The 20,567-nt window shown below is 34.2% G+C and overlaps 2 protein-coding genes, 2 long non-coding RNA genes and 1 pseudogene across 5 annotated transcripts; 3 read left to right on the forward strand and 2 right to left on the reverse strand.

Annotated features, from left to right (window-relative positions):
• Positions 1-1,146: 1,146 nt before the first annotated feature.
• LOC128163447 (uncharacterized) lies at positions 1,147-3,430 on the reverse strand. The gene is made up of 3 exons (XR_008240804.1): positions 3,228-3,430; positions 2,388-2,509; positions 1,147-1,808 (listed from the first exon to the last, which is right to left on the reverse strand). It is a non-coding gene; the product is annotated as an uncharacterized LOC128163447 (long non-coding RNA).
• A 1,146-nt stretch (positions 3,431-4,576) lies between these two features.
• On the forward strand, positions 4,577-9,966 carry LOC128162246 (probable transcriptional regulatory protein HY04AAS1_0501). The gene is made up of 6 exons (XM_052825414.1): positions 4,577-4,669; positions 5,325-5,672; positions 6,289-6,398; positions 6,970-7,100; positions 9,291-9,479; positions 9,933-9,966. The coding sequence occupies exons 2-6, from the start codon at positions 5,348-5,350 to the stop codon at positions 9,964-9,966; spliced, it is 789 nt and encodes a 262-aa protein (XP_052681374.1). The 5' UTR covers positions 4,577-4,669; positions 5,325-5,347.
• Positions 9,967-10,899: 933 nt separating this feature from the next.
• On the forward strand, positions 10,900-12,305 carry LOC128163434 (uncharacterized). 2 transcript variants are annotated; one of them, XR_008240792.1, is made up of 5 exons: positions 10,900-10,987; positions 11,233-11,335; positions 11,554-11,719; positions 11,825-11,918; positions 12,026-12,305. It is a non-coding gene; the product is annotated as an uncharacterized LOC128163434 (long non-coding RNA). The 2 variants fall into 2 exon arrangements; XR_008240791.1 differs by lacking the exon at positions 12,026-12,305 and having other exon boundaries at positions 11,825-12,017.
• Positions 12,306-14,756: 2,451 nt separating this feature from the next.
• Positions 14,757-19,197, forward strand: LOC128163430 (uncharacterized; annotated as a pseudogene).
• LOC128163425 (uncharacterized) lies at positions 15,735-20,348 on the reverse strand. Its single transcript, XM_052827040.1, has 4 exons — positions 20,024-20,348; positions 19,539-19,678; positions 19,254-19,363; positions 15,735-16,811 (listed from the first exon to the last, which is right to left on the reverse strand). Exons 1-4 carry the CDS (start codon positions 20,219-20,221, stop codon positions 15,742-15,744), a joined length of 1,518 nt encoding a protein of 505 aa, XP_052683000.1. The 5' UTR covers positions 20,222-20,348; the 3' UTR covers positions 15,735-15,741.
• Between the last annotated feature and the right edge of the window lie 219 nt (positions 20,349-20,567).

A 20,567-nucleotide genomic window follows, 5' to 3' on the forward strand; every position in this document is an offset into this window, starting at 1 on the left:
TCAGTTAGTCTAAGGGAAGTAACTCTAAAAACTGCTATCTTGCAATGGACACTGTTGACAGTTTCAAGCAGTTTTAACCATGAAAACTTTACAAAATGCCCCTACTAAACTCATAAAACATAATCATTCCAATAACATATACCCCATACTAGGCTGACATGAGTCCAATGTGTCATAACCCCAATTTCCCATTCATGTGCAATTAATAAACATGTGTAACACTCCCCTCCCCACCCCTCTCTTAAGAGGAGTGGGTGGAGAAAAAAAGGGGGGGGGGGGGTGAGAGACACTCATTCCTGACCATATGTATGCCTAACATGTACTCCTGGCTAAACACTCACAATCACAAATCTAGGGATAAAAAAATGAAACATGGTAACTTACCAGGTGAAGGCACTAGATGTTGACAACTGCGGTAGTTTCAGGGCGTGTGGGTGAGACCGTCTTGTACATCAACCTTACTCAGGTCAAGACCATTTAGGCGAGGGAAAAGACTGCAGAACTCCTCTACGTGGATAGCTGGGAAGCATGGGAGGCAGTATTTGATCCAAATCACTCTGCTGGTCCAGATGCAGAATACCCGAACAATGAAGATCTGCTGAAAAATAAACATTAAGATGACATTAAATTGACATTAAATAGCATCAGGTCATCAATTTGAAAAGAATAGACATTTTTAATGCATTGCAAATATGATGCTTACAAAAAATAAGAAAAACAAATAAAAAACCTTGTTTACAACATAATTGTTGTCCAAATTCTATTGACAGATGATCAGCAGACCTTAATTGAGCCCATCAATTATGAGTTAAATATGAATTTAAAAATTTAAAAAACAAGCAAAGAACTGCAAAAATGAATTGCTACACATGTAATCAACAATAATATTTTCTAATTTAGAATTCAAACCAATATTTCTTGCTTTTTCTTCTTTCGTAGTCCCTCTAATTTTACTCTTTACACATATACAATACTCCAGTCCCCCTCAATTTTAAATTACAGCCACTCCCATCTTAAAATTTAAATTTAATGAACTAATTTCACTGCAAGTGTATTGAAATGTCAAGTCTGTCCAAATAATCATGAAATATTGACATTTGTTTGACTTTAAAGAAAGAAAACATGAAAAAAATAGGGTCTCTATAGGGAAAAGCCTACCAATTATTTTCCCATAGAACTCCATACAAATGTTATGACCTCTCAGTACTTTACTATAATAGTTTCAGTCAAATCTTTGGTATCATTTGAAACTTCAATTCAAGACCTTTCAGGAAATGACAAAAAAAATATAGGGTCCCGTGGCGTTTATAGGTCAAATTTGCAGTTGTTTACAACTTACAGCGATCGGCAGTAAATGTCACTCTACATAAAAAATCAACCCCCACCCCTACAATTTTTCCTAGTGTTGCTATATTCTTTAAAATATTCCCCCATTCCTTCATTTATTTTAAAAACTAATAATTTTACTACAAAATGAGAATTGTCACATACCTGAATTCAGCCAATCGCCTAACGCCTACCCATTCATTCCTTATTACAACGTTCTATAACTTTTCTCTGATGTAAACATCCGGGGGTTTGGTACTCTCATTCCTATACTTAGAATCTTACCTACCTCAGAATTAGTCCATTTGCTATTTTTTAAAGACTTTAGACCTACCTGAGTTTATGTATGAAATTTGAGTCCCATGAGTCCAATGTCATGGATGTTGTCACTAGCTCAATTAATGACATCATGCTGCAGATGCTGGCGTTACAGGGAGTGAATGACATTCAGACCTCTGAATCTATTTGTATATAATTAGTGCCTGGAATCAATAAAATAGTTTGTTTACTACTTGTTTTTGAGTATTGGTATTATCTATATGATAAAATGTCAAAATTTTATTAATTTCCTAATAAGGGTATATTCTACCCAGGTTTTAAGAAAACCTCCTAAAATTGATGAAATCCTAGTAAATTAATCAAAATATACATGCTTTATACTGACAAATTGGTAAAAAATGTTCATATCATGAACAATCATCCATTATTGATTCTAATAAGCCAAATAATTCTAATCAGGCCTTTCCTGTTGATTGAGCATGTGCGAACAATATCACCACCCCCCAGTGTAATGCAGCTTACAGAACTAGCAGGTGCCCCCTTATCTTTCTTTAAAACACTATTCTAGCAAACGAAAAAGGACATAATTTTGATATAATATTAGAGCTAGGTACCTGGGGTAATGAACAGAACTGTTTAATTGTAAAATTATTGAAAATTAAATCTAGAAAAGGCCAAGTTCTTGCCAATGTCAAAAATCAAGAGGGGTAACTATTCTAGTGTCAAATCACAAAATGCGCCTCCAAGTACAGAGACAGAAGATAGTATGCTGAAAAGTTTACCTTCATTATATAGAAGAATGTCCATCGTGATGAATCAGATGGCTACCGACTGTCCGACAGCATCAATATGGGGCAAAATGACCCCGCCGCCCTGCCACTATCATCTTCCAAAGCTGAGGCGGCTGAACAATGGAGATCATCATAAGTGCACGAATGAGGAAAAATCAGAGTTATAAATTATTCATTGCACAAAACAATGTTAATACATCAAATTTTTTCATATATTCCTTACAAATAAAATATATACATTCTAATTACACACATAAATACAGAATTTAATGATCTGTCAAGGGTGGGGTACTTAAATAAACACTATTACATGTAAATACATGTAATAACATGTAATGCCAAATGTGATTTATGCAGTCATAACATAATTCAAGTAACTCATCAAAAATTACATACAGTCAGTCCAAATAAATAGAATTACATCATGTTGAAATTCTGAATCACTCAGTCAGTTAGTCTAAGGGAAGTAACTCTAAAAACTGCTATCTTGCAATGGACACTGTTGACAGTTTCAAGCAGTTTTAACCATGAAAACTTTACAAAATGCCCCTACTAAACTCATAAAACATAATCATTCCAATAACATATACCCCATACTAGGCTGACATGAGTCCAATGTGTCATAACCCCAATTTCCCATTCATGTGCAATTAATAAACATGTGTAACACTCCCCTCCCCACCCCTCTCTTAAGAGGAGTGGGTGGAGAAAAAAAGGGGGGGGGGGGTGAGAGACACTCATTCCTGACCATATGTATGCCTAACATGTACTCCTGGCTAAACACTCACAATCACAAATCTAGGGATAAAAAAATGAAACATGGTAACTTACCAGGTGAAGGCACTAGATGTTGACAACTGCGGTAGTTTCAGGGCGTGTGGGTGAGACCGTCTTGTACATCAACCTTACTCAGGTCAAGACCATTTAGGCGAGGGAAAAGACTGCAGAACTCCTCTACGTGGATAGCTGGGAAGCATGGGAGGCAGTATTTGATCCAAATCACTCTGCTGGTCCAGATGCAGAATACCCGAACAATGAAGATCTGCTGAAAAATAAACATTAAGATGACATTAAATTGACATTAAATAGCATCAGGTCATCAATTTGAAAAGAATAGACATTTTTAATGCATTGCAAATATGATGCTTACAAAAAATAAGAAAAACAAATAAAAAACCTTGTTTACAACATAATTGTTGTCCAAATTCTATTGACAGATGATCAGCAGACCTTAATTGAGCCCATCAATTATGAGTTAAATATGAATTTAAAAATTTAAAAAACAAGCAAAGAACTGCAAAAATGAATTGCTACACATGTAATCAACAATAATATTTTCTAATTTAGAATTCAAACCAATATTTCTTGCTTTTTCTTCTTTCGTAGTCCCTCTAATTTTACTCTTTACACATATACAATACTCCAGTCCCCCTCAATTTTAAATTACAGCCACTCCCATCTTAAAATTTAAATTTAATGAACTAATTTCACTGCAAGTGTATTGAAATGTCAAGTCTGTCCAAATAATCATGAAATATTGACATTTGTTTGACTTTAAAGAAAGAAAACATGAAAAAAATAGGGTCTCTATAGGGAAAAGCCTACCAATTATTTTCCCATAGAACTCCATACAAATGTTATGACCTCTCAGTACTTTACTATAATAGTTTCAGTCAAATCTTTGGTATCATTTGAAACTTCAATTCAAGACCTTTCAGGAAATGACAAAAAAAATATAGGGTCCCGTGGCGTTTATAGGTCAAATTTGCAGTTGTTTACAACTTACAGCGATCGGCAGTAAATGTCACTCTACATAAAAAATCAACCCCCACCCCTACAATTTTTCCTAGTGTTGCTATATTCTTTAAAATATTCCCCCATTCCTTCATTTATTTTAAAAACTAATAATTTTACTACAAAATGAGAATTGTCACATACCTGAATTCAGCCAATCGCCTAACGCCTACCCATTCATTCCTTATTACAACGTTCTATAACTTTTCTCTGATGTAAACATCCGGGGGTTTGGTACTCTCATTCCTATATTTAGGTACAGCCCAAATGTAGATAACTTAGGAGTTAATATTGACAGGTATGCATTTTACAAACCAGTTAATGATGCTTAATCTAAACTTTAAATAATAAAGTTCTAACCATTGTTTTCTTCGTCAACATTACGAAACGTGTTTAGACCGAATTTCCTCTAAATAACATATTCGGTACAGGGTACAAAGTTACTTTGGAGTAAAGAAAAATTGTTTGCAGACTAGAAGGTAATATTTTTAAAGATTTAGTTCCAAACTTATTTTCCTGGCAAGATAAAAAGACACTTCTCTCTAGTGGAATGTTACACTGTCTCATCACTCTCCAGATCAAGCTGAGGTACAATATCTGAAGAATTATGTAAACAGGTTGGGGCCGGGGCCAGTCGCCTGAATGGAATATATAGTCTGTTTGGGAGATAATCTTAAATGGAATATGAATTTTAAGTGCCAAAAATATGGTGAATCTGCATGTAAATACATGTACATGAAATGGAACAACTTATGATTAACAACTTTTTTTGTAACCGTTCTATTACACAGATTGTTCCCTCAGTACATCCAAAACTTCTTGAGGGTCAATCTTGCAAACTATATGCTTACAGGAAAACTTGTTAACCAAAAGTTGTTGCATGTAAAAAATTACCTAATCCAAAAAGAATTGTTTTTTTCACTTTAAATTTATATCCGATTTGGGCTATTATTTGTAAAATTGTTTTTATTGACATATGTCTGTGTTGTTCAAGATTTTCCATTATCTTATTATTAAATATCAAATTTTTATTTCTGAATTCTAACTTTACCAAAAGCATTGACTAATTAGATTTATTAACCTCATTTCTTTTTTCTTATAGATTTTTTTTCAACATATCTAATGATTTTACAGATAGTGACTGTGATATTTTGAAAATGGAATTAACATTGAGAACCTTACCTCGTGTTTTACACAAAACACAGACTGTGAGTTGCCCCAGAATCAGCCTGTGTCACACACGCCTCTTTCAAAATTGTGTAAGCAAAAAGTCATCAATGCCAGCTAGATTGAGCACAAAGACAGATATTGTAGCTGAGAGGACTCTGTTCCAAATGTTGCCTGTTGTTTACTGGCGAACTAACAGACATATGGCAGGGCACAGTAAATTCTCTAACATCAAACATCGAAAAGAGGCGCAGGACAGTAAAAAGTCAGCACTGATGGGACAGTATGTCAAGCTAGCACAGTCAGCTGTAAAAAGTAAGTAGAGAGAGCTTCCTGGATTGTATCGTATATTGAAACTTCACATACCAGTAATTAAACTTTTAATTTATATTTTAAAAAATCTCTGCTGAGGTAGGTGTTGGACACTCAAAGAAAAAAAAATCAAACCATTTACCACCAAAAAAAAATTAATAATAATAATTCACACACTGTATTCATATGATATGCACCTTTTAATTTTTAAATGAGTTTATTCATTGATTTTTTATTAATAGATAAACTATTTTTCAAGACAGTGAAAATAATCAATATATATACAAAAATATTTCATTACTTCTTTGGCTAAAAGTATTTGTTTTTATGAAAAACTTAATATTTTAATTTTTTGACCATGTGAGCTAATGTTGGTTAACTGTATTATATTTACATCTACCAAGTACATGTATGATTCATATAAGCTTTATAGAAACTGACAAGATTGAAATCGACACGCCCCATTTTTTGATTGGTTGAAACCTTCAGCAACCTAAGAAAAATTTGATTCATGTGGGTTATGTATTTTTTCTGCAATGTCACCATCTTTGCATGAATCAATAATCAAGAAGGCATTTTATTGCTTAAATAGTTACATTTGGTGTTATTTCTATTTCAGTGGGTGGCTCTACTGATCCCAAACTTAACCCCAAGCTGGCCCAGGTTATAGAGAGTGCAAAGAAGAGCAGTCTGGGTGTTGAAACCATAAAAAAACTACTTGAAAGAATGGTAGGCAGAACTTTGATTGAGATTTGCTGGATTTTGTTACATTCAAATTGATATACAGATTTAAAGATCATGTACATATATATTATTACCGCGGAAAATAATTAATACGATTACATTAATTAAAGGTTGTTTAATTTTCATGATCTACAAAATAAATAGATATTTTACAATTTTACACCCTTTATGACGTAAAACATATATTATATAACTATATACATGTTCAGTACATGTATATGATTGATAGGAGACGAAATAGGTATTTTACAATTTTACACCTTTCATGACATAAAACATATATTATATAATTATATACATGTTCAGTACATGTATATGATTGATAGGAGATGAACCAATCTAATTAAAATTAGATCTTTGATCCGTGCTTTTAATGGATCGCTAAGCAACTTCCTTGTCATGTTTCAAACTTTGTGTACCGATCTATTTGCAGTGAAACAAAGATCCAATTTTGATTAGACTGGATATGAACAAGTCTCCCCTTCTCAACATTATCAAATTAAAGATTATGATTTGAATAGAATATGTTACTTTTGAACTTTTTTTTATTTGAAAGAAAAATAAAGAATACAAAGATATTATGATAGAAGTTTGTGGACCAGCCAACTCCATTTTCTTGGTTATGGTAGACGCAACGAACCAAGTCAGTGCTAGGACAGAGGTGAAAGCTGCAATGAGGAAACATCCGTAAGTTTGTGTGTTGTTCAGGTAGAAATGGAAACATTATCTGTATTAAAGTTTGTATGAGTTGTTAAAGCAGCTATGTAGAAATTTTTGTGCAAATCTGTATTAATTTAAGTCAAAGCAAATTGCTAGTTCAAATCTCTACATAATGATGAATTTTACTGTAGACAATCTTCGCTAGCCAAGGGTTTTCGGTCCACTCAGCTCCCCATTAATCCTTGGCAGATCTCGTTACGAAATCTTGATGACAAGCTCCGCTTTATGATTGGCTGCAGCCGTCAGTAGCTGATCCAATCGCAGCATTTACAACAGTCGCTTGTCAATAAACGTTTAAAGAAACACACGTGTGATCTTTTGTAATATATTCGGTGCTTTAACAAGTTGAGACACAAGTGCTTGAGTACATTGCCTCCCAAACGACGGTCTAACCAGATTGCTCTAAAAAACGATATAATTAACTGCATTGAACGGAGATTTACAAAGTTATCAAGGCTAGTGTGATAGTATGGGAAGTAAACATGGCGAAAGTAGCCTCGGAAGTTGCCTATCCCGTTAGTGTGTAAGTTCCTGCTTATGGCTATTGCTTTTAGATGTTCAAAATTTCTTTTGTCCGCAATATTCACGAAGATGATACCTGGTTTTATAGCATGAATGCTTTCATATATCGGCGACTTTTTCACTCCCAGTACAGGTCCCTACAAATACTACAAATAAAACATTCCTTGCTTTCTTTAGGTGATATCTTCATTCCTATTTCAGGGATAGATATTAACTTTTCAGTCCACTTGCCTTTCGGGCAAGTGAACTGAAATTCTGACTTTCCCGAATATAAAAATTGGTAGCCCGAAATTACGCTGTAGTAAGAAGACAACACCACATTCCTTAATTTTATTTGAGTAACTCACAAATATGATAACCAAATACGTTCCATTTTGTAAGCTCAGTTGCTGGACCACAATTTTTGGCATCTTAAAACCTTGCTAACATTTAGTAACATGTCTTGTTTATTATTTGATGGATGCTTCTCCCCTAACAATTTATTAACAAAAAAGACATTATAAAATAAGATCTTATAAATTCTGTGAGTAAGCAAATAAGGTAAAGTACAGTTTTATCAAAAGAATGTAACATATTCATGAGATGAGGGTATAATTTATTTGATCTAGCAGGGCACGTAGAATTGAATTTGATAATTGATTATGCGGAAATACTGGACGACATATTTCAAATCAAAACAGAGGCCTTTCCGAGTTTCCATATGCAAAGATGCAAAGTGAAAGTTTATTTTTATGTTTTTTAAATTATTTTCACTAAATACTTCTATTAAAATTTTCTCTTGCCAGATCAGACAAGTAAGTTTATAATTTCACTTTCCAAAAATGACATTTTTACTTGCCCCTTGCAACTGGGCAACCGTTAATGTTGATCCCTGTATTTAATAGCATTATTAATTATGTTCCGAAACTCGCTAGTCAACATGCTTATAAGTAGTGTTTATGCTGTAGCGTGTATGTAACCCGTTGTTTCATTCGTTTAAAATGTAAAGTACATATGCAAGGGGCGCAACTCAAGTTGCTCACCATCACATCACCGAGTTTTTGTAATAAGATCTGCCAAGGGTATATGGGGAGCGGAGTGGACCGAAAACCCTTGGCTAGTGAAGATGACCATAGACAATCTAATATTATACAACATAATTTGAGCCAAAACCATTAGCAAGTTAGCATTTCTTTAAGGAATAAGGAATCATTCTTTGAGTATTATGAGGTGATAATTTTGATCGGGACGTGATCAAATCCAATAAAGCCCGAAGGGCTTTATGATAGATTTGATCACGTCCCAACCGAAATTATCACCTCATAATATTCAAAGAATGATTCCTCATTACTTATATTTATATAATTTTAAGCCATTGTATGATTAATAAATTTTTAAATATAAAAAAGCAAATGGCGTCATTTGAAGTTATGGGTTATATAGTACAAAATTGATACGTAGTGTTATCACAGGCAAAGACACTGAAAAATGTAAATATATATGAATAACTCTTAACTTCTAAAGTTAGATATCAAAATACACTAATAGTCTTGTGTATTTTAATAATCATCTCATGTCCATATTTACCACTATAAGATCAGTATAATCCCTTTGACCAGAATTCAGCTTTAATTTCATGCTATGATTTTAATACAGAGTGAAAGTCAGCACCTCCCCTTCCAGTTTTCACTTATTCGAGCAGCAGGGAATTTTGTACGTGACCCCTGACCCCGGACGCCCCAACCTTGACCTTGAGGAAATTGCCATCGAATGTGAGGCTGAGGACGTAACCAAGGAAACAAATGAAGAAGGTCGTGAAGTGATCAAGGTTAGTCTTGAGTTCTTGTTTGCTAAGACCAAAAAATAAAAATAAATGTTTCTCAGGCACCGCTGCTTCAGACCAAATGATGTTGCAATAATTACATTCTCTGATAATTGGAAAGGGAGAAAAAACTCAATTTTAGGCTTAAATATTAATTTATTTCCCTTTGCAACTCTTGCAATTAAAAAAAAAACCTGCCTACCTCATTAGATTTTGAACATTTTGTTCGAGAACCAATACATTAATTTTGTTTGCCTGGTCTAACCTAAACCACCTCTCCACTCCTAATTTCAGAGGGGTATTTTTTTTTTATAGAAAAATTAGATAGGAATAAATCAACTGAGCTTCAATGAGTTCAATGATTTAGTAATATAGATATATAAAGTAAGATATTGACATTTAAGGGAAAAATGGGGAAATGAATAATCGGTTCTCTCTACTATTTAAGATTATAAATCTCTTTTTTCCATTTTTAGCCGGGCTCTGCTGAAAGCAGAGTTCTGGCTGTAGGCGGGCAAATCGCCAATGTTACTATAAATAGCACAACTTCAAAAGTAAACAAAAAACCAAACAGCGTCAAACTAAAAGCTTCCGCTACACCAAATAGTTACACAAAGAGCCACGGTTTGTCAAAAGTGTTAGCATTTTGTTTCTTTATTTAATTTCAAGAGAATTGTTTATCTTTTTTAGTTTTCTTATTAATAACGTGTTTTAAAAACAAGACTATGCATTTTGGACACATACGATGCGCATGAATTTTCACGTACTACTTTGCTGCGCGTTGAAGAAATGTATATAACGCTTGTTGCAAAATTCAAGGGAGCAACTGTTGAACTTTTTTCTACTAGACAGACATATTTTGTTTATAGCTGCTTACAAAATTTGGTCGCTCTCTGACGCTTTTCCGACATTAAAAGCATGAGAGAGGGAGAGAGAGACAGAGAGAGATGTTCAGTCTTTACTACACAATATACATAAAGACACACAAAAAGAGACCGGCTTTCAGTACCTCAGTACTTTAATTTTTTTTTTTTGGGGGGGGGGGGGGGGGAAGGGGTTAAAAAACTTAAAGTACACATCTTATACAACTTGCATTATTTATTATAAATGCAGATTTACTTCAAAGGAGGCATGTAGTCAACAAATTAACCATCACATCTACATTTTATTTAAAAAAAATGAATGGTATAATATAACGAACATTTAATACATGCTAACTACACCCCCACCCCACCTACCCATGATAACACCCCCCCCCCCTTTTCACACTTAGCTACTTCCTGTTTTACTTTGGATCTGTTAGTGACTTACTATAAGTGTCTTTAGACTTTTTATCGAAGAGCTGATATCTTTTAGATCATTCTGTAAAATTTTCTTTGGAATTTATATTTTAATAGTTTTTGTTTCATTTTAAAGTAATGTTGTCTATTTTGCTGTTGTTTTAGATGATTGACCACTCTACTTCCTTTTACAACAGGTGCCCCTACTGATTCACAAAGTTCCAATGTTGAATTTCCATGACCCCGATTGAGTGAGTGCACAACTTTATGGAATTCTACTTTCAAAATCTCTACTACTTGTAATACATTTTGGATTTGATTTTAAATGTGCCCTATTTTCAGATTTTTGTGTACAAGTGTGATATTTAATTCTATCAAGATTATTATGTCCCAAAGTCAGATTTATACAGTCTTTTAACAACCACGTGTCTTCTTCTGTCATGTTTAATTCAAAATCACGAGGCAACACTGAAGAGTTCCACTTGTTGTTTTTCAGTCTGTGACAGGAGAAGGAATGAAGTTGGCAGGACTTTCCGCCCTGTCCTTGGTAGCAGCTGATGATGGAAAGGACAGAGTTGACATGGCTCATTTCATCAAAGGTAAGTCACTGGAGAAGTGTTTGAAGCCGTTTTCGTACTCGGTCCTGCATCTAAGCTTCAGTCCAGGGCAAATCTTCTCCGCATGGATTCTCTCATAGCTTTTGTTCTTCCAGGAAACATGTGGCTGCTGAAAAGAGCCTTAGCAGTCTGTTTTCTTTGAGAGTCAAAGAAGTGGCGCAAGTCTTTGAGGTTTTCAATCATATGCCCTTGCTTTTCAGATGCACTGAAAGCAGCGGCACTATCTCCATCACTGGTGAAATGGGAAATGACAATTGGCGGTCATCACTTTGCAGCTCACTGATGCATTCCGCAGCCGATCTCTTTCCGTCTCCAATGGTGGTCTCTGGAGGAATGGTTGCAGTGCAGTCTTCACGTCCGGGGCAGGTAACTTCCTTTACCTTGGCTCTAAGATGGGTGCCTTTCTTTCACAGTTTATTGCCACAAAACACTGCCATAACATTCTTCTTCTTGGTAACATTTTCACTTAAGGTGTATGTCACTTGTGTGGCAGCTTGGAATGGTGTTTTACCGATTGCACTGACGGTGGCATTGTTATACTGGGCGTCTCCTTCCGCCCTTATAGGTGTATTGGCAAGTCCACATTTCTCGTTAAGCTCTTGAATGCCCTGCCTTATTTTCTTCATGCTGTTTTTGTTCACATCAGTGATGATTTTGCCTACTTTGTTGCAGGTCTGATGAATGTTGGTGCCTGATGCTGGTTTGATGTTTGCGCCAAGAAGCATACCACGCGTACCCTCTGTTGTAAGGCTGGTACCCAAGTGACCGACAGCCATGGCAACATTAAGCTGTGCGGCTCTCCGTCCCCTTCCTGATCGACTGACTTCCTCGTACAGCTTTTCACGGTGACTTGTGTAATGGCACTTCTTACATCGAATGAAAAGGATCCATGCTAGGCCTCTCTTTTCCTCCCCATGCTGGTTCCAGTCCAGTAAACCGTCACAGTCCGGTGATTTCTGTAAGTGCTCTTTAAATGCATGGTTCCATATGTAACGGACCTGAGTGCTTGCTATTGCACAAGTATATATATGCAATCCAGCACGAGAATAACCCGTGAATTTAATTCTACCAAATTACGAATTTCTCCTAAATATTGCTCCTTTTGTTAAAACACAAGAATTACCTGTGTTTGGACTCATATTTAAGTTATTACTGAGGGTAATTAAATTTAAGACTTATTTAAAGTTTACGTAAATTTATTCAATAAAGAAATAACAAGACGTATAACTAATCAACAACAAGTACACCTACAATTAATTCACTGACAATCGGGAATTACCCAAATCGAACAGTGATACTACATGACAACCTTCGTGTGTACGTTAATTCAATAAAGGGGGGGGAGGGGGTGCACTAAACGAGAATGACCAGATTATTGTACAAATAAATATTACTATATCTCACTTAACTGTTAACGCAAAACTTTGCCAATTATTTTCAACAATAAATCTGAATATACGTATAAATTATTCCTACTGTAACAATATTATAAAATATCAATAATTTAGAATGAAAACATTCCATAGAACTATTAACGATTACTTATTATTTAATCGGTAAGACTTCAGCGATTAACCCTTCGTCTGACTGTAAATAAAATGAACTATGTTGTCTGTATCGAAATTAATTCAATACAAACTCCCTAAATATAAATTAATATTGTGTAAACGAGATTAACCCGTAATACCACGATGTCAGTATTAAAGAAATAAATTATTCAAAATACCCTAATTCTTCCTAAAATAATCGAAGTAGTTAAAAAACACCCTCTATGCTAAACCCCGCTCCCGCCCCCCCCAGTGACCCACGCGCTTCTCTAGGGATCACCAGTATTCACCGGCAATAACATAGACTAATGTATAAAATATAATTCAACAATTAAATAAGGTGATTTACACAACACATGACAAGTAAAATTATAGCAATTCATACAACAATACAATTTAATACAGAAATCGCAATTAAACCTAGTGCACAAAAGTTATGATTTGCATCGGGTGTGATATACTGAAATTCCATAACACTAATGGCGGTATGTAAAAACGAAAAGTACATGCATGGAAACATCATGAAAACATTTAAAGTGGAGTTTGCCAATGAAAATAATAGACCTGGAAGATTGAAATACAATCAAATAATCACGTTCACCTAATGCAGTAAGTAATAATAGTACAAATTATGACATCTCGCTGTGAAATGCAAACGGTAAATAAGGGGGACATGTCAAAAGTAGTACATGCGTATGCAATATCAAAATACAATTCTATTTCGTGTCACAATCGTCACACAAAGTTTAGCAGTTTTTTCTTGATGGATTACTATGTAAAGTCTAAAATTGGGGTTGGGTGACTCTGCATTCATGTAGGAGTCTACCAGCTCCACTTCACTCGGCCTGGGTCGCAAAATCTTCATTTGACTGCTTTTACGCTAAGCATCGCTTTCTGTGAATATTCCATCCTTCTGCTGCTGTGCAAGGTCCTGAAACTCTTCTTTACTCAGCCTTCTTATAGGACATAGACACTGTACTGGGCTGGTGGTCCCTGTACTTTTCTGGCCCTTGTTGTGAGGAATGCTTACTTTTTTTTTTACTGATGTCGATGCAGCCACTTTGGTCCTTTCTTTGGCATGATTTATATTGAACTGTACACTTGTAGACTTTTTCTAAGAATATGATGTTGTGTGTGGTGCAAATTTTTAAGTATTGTAAACTTTTATTCTGTTTATTTATTTTAGAGCTGCCATGTTTTCTAAGAGGAACCCCCATCTTTGATGACTGATGGAAAAGCCTCATCACCCCCCATTGCTAAAGAACCCCTTATCTTAATCACTAGCCATTAATCAGTGACCACCGTTATCAAAGTTCCAAGGTACATTATTAAAGACTCTTCTGCCACTATTGTTTCCAGTTCCTGTCTTTGTCTTAGAATTAAAATTACCGGTAATAACTTTTTGCCAATTAATTCTAAAGTTTATGTCAACTTCCTTTTTCCTAGCTAATTAATGTCTATTAATTAGAGCTGAATTTTTTTAAAGCACATACACATAAACTCTAACAATTCAGGTTTCATTTCATTCCAAGCTCTTTTCACAACATCTCACTAATCAAATTTTATTTAGTTTTGAAAACATGTACTGTAGATGAATTTTAACAGAAATTTACTCCAGATTTCAGCAATCTGTTAAGAAGAGTTATCTCCTACTTTTTCTAATCCCTTCCGGTCAAAAGTAGATTTTCATACACTAGCATATAGGAAATAGATACGTACCTACTAGATATTTACTGCAAATTTCATTAAATTTCATGAACTTTTAGTTGTCTTAAAGGTCTTACGCAAGGAAATAGCCAATCAAACTGAACTTAGTCAATACACCGATCCATTTTGCATCGATAAGCTCCGCCCCCCTTAGTTACGTCATAGCGACGCTTCCGGGTCGGACATTCTAAAGTAAACATGGCGGGCGAAATAAACTTAACATCAATCCCTTCGGACATTTCCCTCGATTATTTCAAGAATACATCAATTTCCAAGAGAGCGAAAGAAAGAGGTTATAATTATTTCATGAATAGTTATGTACATGCGTTAAAATTGTACAAGTCCAGTGATGAATCATTAGATATCGCCGCCAAATGTTTTCGATCTATGCGTAAAAGTGAAGCTCCGCACAAAATAAACATGACAATTACGATCACAACTTCAAGTATCAGCGAGAGTCATTGCTCATGCAAAGCTGGGTATGTACTTATATCTAAAGATTATGATGTTTATTTTAAAAAAAACCCATCGTAACATATTCCACATACGTGTTTAAAAATATTCTTTTCAGAGTAAGCGGTACTTGTTCCCATTCAATTGGTATGCTATACACTTTAATTCACTACAAAAATCTTGGCATGACTGAAGTTCCTTCAGCACTTGCCTGCACTAGTATGCCACAGCAGTGGCATAAACCACGGGGGTCCAAAATCAGCCCAGAACCACTTTCTGCAATGGTGTTTTCTAAACCTAAACAGACCCCAAGAAAAAAGAGGCCTATCCATAGCATTATGCCAAAGATGAGGTACTGACAAATTATTGTAAGGTTTTTATAATAAAGTCTTCATGAGACATGTTACGTTTGAATAATATAAATCTAAACTAGAATATATGAACTCACCGCATATAAATTAATTAAGAATACCAGATATTGGTGCTATGGAGGTGAAAAAGCTAAAGACAGATTCCGCAGCTGTGGGAACACCACTATCCTACCTCCTTCAGGAGGAGGTTCAGCTGATTGAGACAACACTAGGTGGTGTACAGATGGGGTCAATGCTTCCATATCAGGTATAAGACACAGAAATGTTTGCATGCATGTACTATATTAAATAAAAACAAGAACATTCATTTTCAAAACTTTACTAAAGTATCTTGGAAATTTGTCAACATCGCAGCTACAAACCAATGTGCATTAATACAATTAAACATGCTCACAGGAATTTTTCTTTTCAATAATTTAAAACACTTTATTTGATTGATGGCACGTTCAATGTGTATTCTATGAGTAGCTATTTTTCTGGTGAGGTTTACATCGCTTTCACTAAATGGCCTAGCACTAGATGCAAGGGGTGGAATATTCAACTGCAAATCTAAAAGTGCCAACTCTTTTTCAATTAGAAACCCTTTGTCAGCCATTAAGGCATCATTATTAGCAATAAACTCCATTTCTTTCAAATGTTTTAAATAATCATAAAAACCACATTGTTCAATGATATCATTGTCAGAAATACTTCCAGAAAATAAATCCGAAACAAATAAAATTGACCCTCTTGGGTCACAAACAACAAGAGCTTTTAATGTATTGGATGATTTGTAGTCTGAATAGCACTGACTTTGTTGTTTCAATGATGAAGGTTTTTCAGTTTTTAGCTCGGTACAGTCAAGAATAGCTAAACAGTTTGGAAAATCATGTTTGTAAGATTCTGGCATGATTCCTATGATTGTATTTCGATGGGGCCAATAACTTAAGGAACCTAATCTCAAATACATGTACTTCGCTACCGCATTAATTACTGTTGACACAGTTTGAACCTTAATATTGAATCTGAATGCTAAATCTTTCACATTTAAAGCATTTCTTAGTCTGCAAAGGTACATAAACAACTGCTGTGACAAAGGAAACTTGTCAATATGTGTTTCTTTTCTTTTGTCTTCATAAATGATTGGATTTTCACAACTTGGAAAGAGAAACACAAGAAGCATGAGAAATCTACTATAACTTAATCCAGTGTAAAATTCAAACAAGTTTTTGATCTTTGACTTTGAAACTTCTTCAGCAGTGAAATTTGTATCTCTCTCTGTTTGGCAAGCAGCATCAGAAACTTTCCCTCTCTGTCTGATTTCCTGTCGCAACCTGTCATTTTCTTCCTCCAGTTTTCTAACTTGTGCAACCCATGAAAGCACATCCATAGATGAAAATACTGAAATAGTAAATAAAATAGTTCATTAATAAGTGTACTGTAATTAACATCAAAATAAATAAAATTATATGATCAGAAACAATACCGATAAAATTACATGCATACATAATTACATTACTTACTTACAAGAGTTTGCATACCGTTAAGTATATATGGTATATATAAATATGTAGTTAACTTTATTCTCACAGTTTTCTGTTATCAATAATTTTTGTAGTTACATGTACCATGTATTAGCCTATGTACATATTAAAGATGTTAATTATACTTATATTATCTGTAAATTTTCAGTTGAAAAACTACAAATCTTTTCCGACCATTGTACATGGGGCTTGTGGAAATACTACATTTCCTCTAGAGACACTGATGTGCCATTAATCAATTCTAAATTTCAACAACTCAATGAAGCTTTTAACATGACACAAGATGACGCCGAGAAGTTAGAAAGATTAACCGTGGATCAATCTGGAAATGCTTTGTGGTATGAGGAGAGGAAGAAACGTGTGACTGCTTCCCAGTTTGCAAGAATATGTAAAAGGAAAAAAGAAATCACCGACACTTTTGTTTCTAGCATATTTGAAAGTAAAAATTTTACTACTGAAGCAACTTCCTACGGCAAATGTAATGAAAACATAGCTAAACAGAAATATATGGAAAAATTCCACAATGTACATATTCATGACTGTGGATTAGTAGTAAATCCAAGATTTTCATTTCTTGCTGCCTCGCCTGATGGTAAAGTTTGTATAGAAGGACAGACTGGGGTATTGGAAATAAAATGTCCCTTTTCAGCTAGAGATTTACTCATCGCAGAGGCAGTGAACTTACCAAAGTTTTGTCTTGAGATATTAGGAGACTCATATACATTGAAAAAGAATCATGATTATTTTTTCCAAATTCAGGGACAATTAATGGTGACAGGTGTTTCTTTCTGCATATTTGTTGTGTACACAAGAAAAGATTTATTTGTGGAAAAAATAACCAAAAATGTTGACTTCATTACCAGGGATGGGGTAATGGTAATTTGTAATGGTAATTGAGTGTAATTAATTACAAATTTTGATGTAATTGAACGTAATGTGTAATTGGCCAAATTTTCAATTACATGTAATGGTAATTTAATTAATTACTTTCAAAAAAAGGCATGTAATTCCAATTACTTTTCAATTACTTTCAATTACACACTGATGTACATATAAATATGAAGCTGTCCACTACCCATTGTTCCCCACGCTATCAATGGTATAAGATCAAGTTAGGATGAGAAGTTAAAAAGCATTGAACTATTATTATAGCTATCATACTTAATATTTTTCAGAATGAACTTTTTCAGTGATTCAATATTTAATTATAAGTTTCCCAAATTTAATTAAGTACATGTATTTGATGATTTGCTTGATCTCTTTTTTCTTAAAAAATACTTATTTCCCTTCTTATTAGAAAAAAATAGTGTGTCAATTATCATTGAGTTAGATTAAAACATCACTGTTTAATTTAAAAACAAAATCAGTGTTATATAAACTATCAAGTCATGCAGCCTAAAATACATAGAGCTAAAATGCATGGCTTCAAATGGGTTTTAAGTTTTTGATGTCTAACATGTCCACAGGGTGTGTTCCCTTATTGCAAACATTTGATAATTAGGTCGAGAAAAACAGGTGTGAATTGTGTTTTGATAACAATTATAGTCTGCCCTCTACCTGAGATTAACCTGTAATTTGGCATTGTATTTATAAAGAAAAAAAAGTGTATAAAAATGTAAAGGATAAAGTTTTCATTTAATAGTTTTGCATGCTGGAAATACTTGCGTTGACATGATAGATGTAGGTTAGGGGATATGACTTTCAAATATTTATTGAATATTAAGGGACACCTCCATATTGTGACTACCGATACCTGCGTTTTGAAATAAACAATAAAACCAAATTTATATTTTTTCTTTGTTACTTATCAAAGTAGTAAGCAAATTCTCAAACAGTGAAAGTATTTTAATTATGACGAAATTTTAGTCACATTATAGACATACCTCCTTAAATGTTTATGTGTTGTAGATAAATTATAGTTTTATTAAATTTTTATGAATTTCAAAATGTAATTTGTAATTTAATTAATTACATTTCCAAAGTAATTGTAATTTAATTAATTAAATTTGAAAACTCTTGTAATGGTAATGGTAATTTAATTGAAGAATTTAATCAAGTAATTGTAATTTAATTAATTACTTTCCAATGTAATTGACCCCATCCCTGTTCATTACAGAAATGTTTGATAAGCTTGCTAATTTTTATCTTCAATACAGACCAAGAATATTGAACAATATTCCTGCTGCATAGTTTAAGTCATCAAATGTTACTTTACAGCTATGAAATGAATTATTTCACAAATGAAAGTGTGTTACTGTGTTCAATTGACGCAGAATCTGATATTGACAAATATACATACATTCTTCTTCTGTTTGGCATGAGGAATCTATGACAGGATTTGAAGTTGTCTGTGTTGTTAAACAGCATTCCATTGCATGAGAGTCTGGTGAATCATCAGTACTGTTACTACTGAAAAAAAATATTTGATAAAAAACTTCTTTATAAGACCGGTATAGAACATGTAGAATACAGAATACAGATGTAGAGAAAGTTATGCAATATATTATCTGACCAGAGACAAATATGTTCATTTTTAACCCAACACTTATCAGCTGATTATTGAAATGTTTTATTTGATGCAAACCTGGTCTTGCTGTTTAAATCATCTGATTTTGACTGTTGAGACAAGTATATGATCTTTCGCCTTGCTCTGTGCAGTTCACCAGTCTGGGCATCACAAGGATCTGGGTATTCATCTGAAGGGCCATCCAATGAAATGAAATGCTGAAACAGTGTAAAATGAAATAGTAATACAATCAGTATATTCTATGATATGTAATGCGCTCTGTCTGACGCTCTGTCACAGCACAAAGCTACAGGTTTAAAATTTTATTGCATTTGTTTTACAAGCATTCCGACATATAAACAAGTGTTAAAATCTAATTTGTTTATGCCAGTATGGGCATTTTGGTATTTTAGAAGTCGGAACAAAAACGACGCCATTTTCAAGTTGTACATACGTGATGTAACGTTACTGGGTATAGTCAGTGTTCAACATGTTCAAAGGATATCGAATTACTGGATGAGAGGTTATTCTATAATTTGAAAATAAAATGAACGTGTACTTACCTTAGAACACACATATGTATGCTTCGTAATTTTGTCAACGTTAAGCTGGGCATGTGGTCTTCGACAGCATGATATCCATCGTAAACATTTCTCCAAATCAGACTTTGGCTTCGGAAATGGGATGAATTTTGCTCCCATAAGTTTCTCTGGATACCTGCTATCCGATTTACATGTCCCATACGAACAGTGCTTCACCATTATATTTAACTCAATCGAAAAATAACACCCAGATTTACAGTTTCAATGCGTAAACAATCGCCATTTTCATGTAGCGATGTCCGACCAATGTCCGACCTTATACGCCGCATCAGATGACGTGATCTGATTGGTCAAACCCGACACACCCACAAATAAAATGGATCGGTGTATTGTAGTTCCATATATATATAGACAATTTCTTTTCTTTCTTCTTTTTTTTTGGTACCTTATTTTAGGCCTATAGTATTGATTTTGGACTCAGTGGCTAGGAGAATTATTACTTTAGTGGAATTGTCACACAAATTTCAATGGAACTATTTTTTTTAGATGCGCATGATGCAACTTC

This window comes from Crassostrea angulata, chromosome 9, assembly GCF_025612915.1.
Source record: "Crassostrea angulata isolate pt1a10 chromosome 9, ASM2561291v2, whole genome shotgun sequence".
Lineage (NCBI taxonomy): Eukaryota > Metazoa > Mollusca > Bivalvia > Ostreida > Ostreidae > Magallana > Magallana angulata.

What these genes read in the sequence shown, in the direction of transcription:
- LOC128162246 (XM_052825414.1), top strand. Translation starts at nt 5,348, where the DNA reads ATGGAATTAACATTGAGAACCTTACCTCGTGTTTTACACAAAACACAG. An exon ending in AGCACAGTCAGCTGTAAAAA is followed by an intron (nt 5,673 to 6,288) that starts GTAAGTAGAGAG and finishes TTTCTATTTCAG; the next exon opens with TGGGTGGCTCTACTGATCCC. An exon ending in GCTGCAATGAGGAAACATCC is followed by an intron (nt 7,101 to 9,290) that starts GTAAGTTTGTGT and finishes ATTTTAATACAG; the next exon opens with AGTGAAAGTCAGCACCTCCC.
- LOC128163425 (XM_052827040.1), bottom strand. Translation starts at nt 20,221, where the DNA reads ATGGTGAAGCACTGTTCGTATGGGACATGTAAATCGGATAGCAGGTAT. An exon ending in ATACATATGTGTGTTCTAAG is followed by an intron (nt 19,679 to 20,023) that starts GTAAGTACACGT and finishes ACACTGTTTCAG; the next exon opens with CATTTCATTTCATTGGATGG. An exon ending in GATTTAAACAGCAAGACCAG is followed by an intron (nt 19,364 to 19,538) that starts GTTTGCATCAAA and finishes ATTTTTTTTCAG; the next exon opens with TAGTAACAGTACTGATGATT.